Raw genomic sequence first — 6,596 nt, forward strand, 5'->3', positions numbered from 1 at the left:
ATCTCAGTCCTTAAAGGATAAATGTCAGCTTCCAAAGTTTTGTTAATGTTTTGATGGAGAACCAATGCATTAGTGAGCTCCACAAAACTGATAGAGTGTAATTTGCAGTAATCAACAAGGTCTCCCATTGAATACAGCTTGAATACCCATTTCACCAATTTTAAAAGTTGCATCACATTTCACAGTGAACATTATATAAATGTAGATTAGATTGTGACAACCATTATAGTTTAAGAAAAAAGTTGTACATCTATATTCCACGCCATTAAAATTACTGGTTAAAAAAAGTATTTAATCAAATTAAGTTTGAGGTAATTACCGCGTTAATATAAGGGTGGTTTTGTAATTTTATAAAGGAGAATCATTTTGGAAGTTGGATTAAAATGAGATTGAAAAGGAAGAAAAAAAAGCAAAAAAAGTATTGGATGAAATAAAAAGGAAAAAAATGGAGTTATTGAGAAGAGAGCGCGTGGAGAAAACAGGTGAGGTGAAGAACACGCGCAAAAGAACAAAAAGGGCCGTAGAAGTCCGACCTGGGCGACATTTATCAGTAAACAAAAATAAATAAATAATACACACTCAACCATCTTTTTTTAATCATAAGATTCATTGGGTAAGAAGTTGATAAAGTATGAAATTAATATTATTTAGTTGTGAGGCCCACAAATTTCTTGAATTAAGGATAGTTTAATAGATAAAGAGTAATAATTCTATAAGATTGCTATCACTTTTTTTTTAGTCTCATAGTAATCATATGATATAAGTTTGTTGTAACTTGTAAGCTCTCTATTAACTATTAGATATAGCTAAAATGAACATTAACTCAACAGACGTTCAAAATGTATCAATGATCATGAATCTTTAGTTCAGTTTTCCACCGCCGTTGTACTAAAAAAATTAAACAAAACTATGAAATATAAAATGGTTAAAAATCTTACCTTTAGTCCCTAAACTTTAATAAAAGTAACAATTTAGTCGATGAACTTCGGTTTGTAACGGTTTAGTTCTTGAACTTTCAATCTTATAACAATTTAGTATTTATACGTTCAAATTTGTAACAATTTATTGTAAAAATTATTGTTAGGATTTGATGAGATTTTTTGCATAAATAAATCGATAAACTAATTAGAGACTCAAATTTTTTATAAAATATAAAGTTAATGTCACAAAATTATAAAAATGGACATCAGACTTTGATAAATTTTTTCATGTTAGAGACTAAATTGTTAAAAATTTCAAAATATGAGGACTACTGACTAAATTGTTCCAAAATTATAAGTACAAAAACTAAATTGTTACCTAGTAAATGTTTTGTTTGATGAGAGTTGAAAGATGAATTTTTTTTAAGCAATATAAAGTGGTGTGGTGTAAAAAAAATTTAATGTGTGTTTTATCTTTTCGTTGGAAAAGTAGGTTTAAAAAGAGAGGAGTAAAAAAGAGGAATGGTCTCCAACTTGTTCGTTCACTGTAGCCTTGTTTTAGGATTAATATTCATCATCCAGGGTTCCCTCTTCATCCCGCGATACGATACGAATCCAATCCAACCAAAAAATTAAACATAAAAAAGCTCCTCTCTTTCTTTCCCCTTTCCTTGTTTTCTCGTTTTCCTTTGTCCATTTTCAGATTGTTTGTTTGGTTGTTTTGTTTGCTTCCTTCCTTGGCTTCAACCAACACCCCTCGCCATTTGGGATCTAAACACATTACCCCCATTCTCCTTTTTGCCCCCTTTCCCCCCTTTCTCTTGAATGCTTCAGAAGAACAACAAGCTGGGAAGGATTTGCTCTTTTCACTCCGACTCAGATTGCCTCACTTGGAAGTTTTCTTTCAAATTTCATTTTCTGGCTTCTCTTTTGACTTTCAAGTAAGTAAACCCCAAGATGCTGAATCTGAGGGTTTTTCGTTTGGTTATCGCATTCCTACTCTGACCTTCTTCCCCTGTTCGGTTCAGTTCAGTTGCTTTCTTCTTTTCAATCAAGGAAGCTGTATTATTGGTTACGAACAAAAACTGGGTTCAGAGGTGAGACTCTGAGACTGATCTTAAGGTAACAATTAATTCTGATTCAATTATTTCATGCTAATCAAACTGGGTTCTCTGTTCTCATCATTTAATTTTATTCGTTGCGTCTCTTTTTCTTGGTCAGAAATTAAACACCGAGGATGTAGAATGTCGTTCTAGTTTGAAAAGGGTCACTGTTTTTTTTTTCTTTTTTTTTCTCATTGGTTTTTTTCCTTTTCTGATTCCTTTTCCTCAGGGTTTACATTTGGGGGAAAACGCAGTCATTCGAATGAAAGAAGCAGAGAAAAATTTAGATCCTCAACTATGGCATGCCTGTGCCGGAGGTATGGTCCAGATGCCGGCGATTAACTCCAAGGTTTTCTACTTCCCTCAGGGTCACGCCGAGCATGCTCAGGCCACCGTCGATTTCACCTCTTCACTCAGAATCCCGCCTCTTATTCCTTGTCGAGTGCTCGCCGTTAAGTTCTTGGCTGACCATGAAACGGATGAGGTTTTTGCGAATATAAGAATGGTTCCCCTGCCGAACAACGACATCAATTTCGAAGACGAGGGTGGGTTTGGGAGTAATGGGTCTGAGAATAATATGGAGAAACCGGCTTCCTTTGCCAAGACGTTGACTCAATCTGATGCCAATAACGGCGGTGGGTTTTCCGTTCCGAGGTACTGTGCGGAGACTATTTTTCCGCGGCTGGATTACACGGCGGATCCGCCGGTTCAGACGGTAATTGCCAAGGATGTTCACGGCGAGGTTTGGAAGTTCCGCCATATTTACAGAGGGACGCCTCGCCGGCATTTGTTGACTACTGGGTGGAGTACTTTTGTGAATCAGAAGAAGCTCGTCGCTGGCGATTCGATTGTTTTTCTAAGATCCAAAAATGGCGACCTTTGTGTTGGAATCCGGCGAGCCAAACGGGCAATTGGGTGTGCCGCCGATCACCCGTACGGATGGAATCCCGGCGGTGGAAATTGCATCCCACCTTACGGTGGATTGACGATGTTTTTGAGAGATGATGACAATAAGTTGAGTAGAAAAGGGTCTTTGAGTTCCAGTGGTGGTGGTGGGAATTTGAGGGGAAAAGGTAAAGTGAGGCCGGAATCAGTGATGGAAGCGGCGGCGCTTGCGGCGAGCGGGCAGCCGTTTGAGGTGGTTTATTACCCACGTGCCAGCACGCCGGAGTTCTGTGTTAAGGCCTCATCGGTGCGAGCCGCCATGAGGATCCAATGGTGTTCTGGTATGAGGTTCAAGATGCCATTTGAGACAGAGGATTCTTCTCGGATTAGTTGGTTTATGGGCACCATTTCTTCTGTTCAAGTTGCTGATCCTATCCGTTGGCCTAATTCTCCATGGCGGCTTCTTCAGGTATTCTCCTCTTCCTCTTCCTCTCTGTCTCATTCACTTTCCTCTGCAGTTTCTTCTGCTCCGGACACTGTCATTGAAGTGCATTAATTCACCTGAAAAGCTGCTTTCTAGTACCAAATATTTGATTTTGTCTGGTTTCACCTGAGAAGATACTCTTTCTGGGTTCATTAGGTTACCCGTCTTTTGCTTCTTTGTTCAATTGGTTTCTTGCTAAATATGTTACTGAGAATTTATCACTGTGTGGGATAGATAGGATTTTATCATATGTATGTGGCTGATAGACTGGTTCAGGTTTGATTTCGTTGCGCTTTATCCAGAAATCATTTGCCTTCTGCTATCTCGTCGGTCCTTTGTTTATGCTTCCTGATGAACTTTGTTTGTTTGAATGCCGGAGACAATCAATTGCTTGGCCTTATATTTTGTATCACTTGCATTGTTAAAGCGTGGTTTATAGGGCTTTTAAGTAAATTGCAACCTATCTTGAAAGGATTCAATCTATATGGTAAAACCTTCTACTGCAGGTGACATGGGATGAACCAGATTTGCTACAGAATGTGAAGCGTGTTAGCCCATGGTTAGTTGAACTGGTATCAAACATGCCCGTCATTCAACTATCACCATTTTCTCCACCGAGAAAGAAATTTCGACTACCACAACACCCAGACTTTCCCCTCGACGGCCAATTCCCACTGTCTTCGTTTTCGAGCAATACCCTTAGGCCAAGCAGTCCCATGTGTTGTTTATCTGATAACACTTCTGTAGGCATACAGGGAGCCAGGCATACTCAATTTGGAATATCTTTATCAGATTTCCATCTCAACAACAAACTGCAATTAGGGCTGGTTCCATCCAGTTTTCAGCAGCTTGATTTTCACTCTAGGATTTCCAATAGATCAGTAACAGACCACAGAGATAGCAGCAGTCAGAACTCATCAGCGTTGCTAAACGGGGAAAAGACTGGTCCAAAGTTGGAAAGATCCGATTCGGTGAAGAAGCATCAGTTTTTACTCTTTGGTCAACCTATACTCACTGAACAGCAAATCACTTGCAGCTCTTCCGGCGACATTCGTTCACCTCGGACAGAGAAAAGCTCCTTGGATATGAATTTGGAGAGAGTGAAGTTTCTTTCTAATAACTCAGGATCCACTACCAAGCAGCAAATTTCTCCAAACAAGTCATCAGGAGTAGGATTTCCATGGTACCAGGGTTATCAAGCCACTGAACTCGGCCTAGACACCGGTCACTGCAAGGTATTTATGGAGTCAGAAGATGTGGGCCGGACACTCAACCTTTCAGTCATTGGCTCATATGAAGAACTATACAGGAGGCTTGCGAATATGTTCGGTATGGAAAAACCAGACATTCTAATTAGCCATGTACTGTACCAAGATGCAACAGGTGCTGTGAAACAAGCTGGTGATAAACCATTCAGGTATCAACAATTCTGGTAGTTTATTCTTACACACAGATACAATGTCATCCTCAATCAACTTATATATCAAGTCTTCTTCCTTGTGACATCAGTGATTTCATCAAAACAGCTAGAAGACTGACGATACTAACGGACTCGGGTTCTGACAAGCTGGGAAGGTATGGATGAACTTTTACATTTCTTGCTGCCATTTGTGTTGAAGAAAATAATGAATGAAAGTTGGGAAATGATTTTGTAGGACATTGATGGATGGAATGAGAAGTGGTGAAAATGGATTGGATGCTTCAAACAGGACTGGCCCTTTGAGCATATTTGCCTAGCGCCTACCTTTCCTGATTATAGGGGGAATGAATCCAACAAATGTATCTGCTCCAGAATTCTGCTTGTTTACTGGGAAAATAGACTCTTGAGATCTTCAATCATTTTATTAATCATGTTTTTGTCTTACTATGCATCATCATCAAATGCAACTGTCTATAATATATCTAACTGGATCTTGTTTGATGCCTAATGTTATTCATATTTTCCTTTTTATCTTGATAATGACTCGCCTCAAAGATCAATGTCAATTATATTGAATTTTCCCTTACATGACCCCAACTTAAGCAGAAATTACTTTTGGAGGTTGCCACAATGTGGCCGATAATTTTTATCTATGGATGTAATACTCGAGTTCAGGATGGGTACATAAATGAACTAAGATCATCCAAATGAGAGTGATCTAGAGAATACGAAAGTATTGTTAAGAAAGAAATGCTTAAAAAAATTAAAAGTTGTTACCTTTACAAAGAAGGTGTACCTCAACCACAGGAACTTTAAAATTTAACGCACTTATTTTTCAGCAAACTTATGTTGGGTGACCTTTTAGGAAGTAGGTAAGGATAAATTATGCTGAAAAGACTCGTGTTGGTTTGTGGGGATAATCTTCACTCTTGGAAGCAGTTTGACAAGTAGATAATATATGAGGATGTAGGAGAATGTCGAGGCTACTAGGTGACGGATTCGGATTCTGAATCCCAATCTGAATTTTGAGCTTAGGGTGTTACCGTAGAAGTATTTCAAACTTATATTTAGTGATTATTAATGGGCAAATAAACTTTTGAAACTATATTTAATGGCTATTAAGAGGCAACCACACAAAATTTTAAAAATAGGGATTGGATCTCTCTCGATTTGAAGGCAAACATTTCATTTTGTTGAGAAAACGAAATGTTTGTGGAGATAGTTTTCACTCTTAAAAGCAATTTAAAACAAGTGGATAGTATAGCTAGGTTGTAGGTGATGTAAGAGAATCACACGTTAGATTTCAAACTTAGATTTAGTGATAATGAGTAGACATGCAAATTTTTGAATCTATATCTAATAGTTACTAAGAGACAACCACAAATTGAATAATTTGTTTAGACTCGATTTTAAGAATAGGGTAAATAGATGTTTGAATTAGAATACAAACATTTCATTTTAAATGGAAAAACTGTTTAGATCTAAACTTTCTATTATGATGTCGTGTCTTAGAGAGGGTTATTATAACCAAAGTTGCAATTTTGAATCATAAATGTGGAACCTTTGCACATGGATTGGGCAAAGGAATTTAATGCATAATGTTAATGGTGGAACCAAAGCATGGTCCAACCTAAGCCCTATTGCACCTGGTGACATTTTCTACGGCTAACTCATTCTAAATTTTGGCATATGGCCCCTCCCCCTCTCGTGGGTTGGTTTTGAAATTTGATGGCAAAAAAAGGGTTTTTTTGCAAATCCCAAAAAAACACATTAGCAATGAAAGA

At 38.0% G+C, this 6,596-nt stretch overlaps 1 protein-coding gene across 6 annotated transcripts; it reads left to right on the forward strand.

Moving 5' to 3' along the window:
• The first annotated feature begins 1,383 nt into the window (after nucleotides 1-1,383).
• On the forward strand, nucleotides 1,384-5,352 carry ARF10 (auxin response factor 10). 6 transcript variants are annotated; one of them, XM_039046265.2, is made up of 6 exons: nucleotides 1,384-1,861; nucleotides 1,949-2,017; nucleotides 2,253-3,377; nucleotides 3,899-4,809; nucleotides 4,902-4,967; nucleotides 5,048-5,352. In XM_039046265.2, the coding sequence occupies exons 3-6, from the start codon at nucleotides 2,286-2,288 to the stop codon at nucleotides 5,127-5,129; spliced, it is 2,151 nt and encodes a 716-aa protein (XP_038902193.1). In that variant the 5' UTR covers nucleotides 1,384-1,861; nucleotides 1,949-2,017; nucleotides 2,253-2,285; the 3' UTR covers nucleotides 5,130-5,352. The 6 variants fall into 6 exon arrangements, with proteins under 6 accessions (XP_038902193.1, XP_038902191.1, XP_038902189.1 ...); XM_039046263.2 differs by having other exon boundaries at nucleotides 1,386-1,861; nucleotides 1,949-2,042; XM_039046261.2 differs by having other exon boundaries at nucleotides 1,520-1,861; nucleotides 1,954-2,017.
• The last annotated feature ends 1,244 nt before the right edge of the window (nucleotides 5,353-6,596 follow it).

The sequence above is a fragment of the Benincasa hispida genome, chromosome 10 (genome assembly GCF_027475165.1).
Source record: "Benincasa hispida cultivar pf3 chromosome 10, pf3_genome.v1.1, whole genome shotgun sequence".
NCBI classification, from domain to species: Eukaryota; Viridiplantae; Streptophyta; class Magnoliopsida; order Cucurbitales; family Cucurbitaceae; genus Benincasa; species Benincasa hispida.

Bases quoted from the DNA above. Each gene is read 5' to 3' on its own strand.
- ARF10 (XM_039046261.2), top strand. From the start codon at position 1,746: ATGCTTCAGAAGAACAACAAGCTGGGAAGGATTTGCTCTTTTCACTCC. The intron at 1,862-1,953 runs GTAAGTAAACCC...GGTTCAGTTCAG, and splicing joins GCTTCTCTTTTGACTTTCAA to TTGCTTTCTTCTTTTCAATC. The intron at 2,018-2,252 runs GTGAGACTCTGA...CCTTTTCCTCAG, and splicing joins AACAAAAACTGGGTTCAGAG to GGTTTACATTTGGGGGAAAA.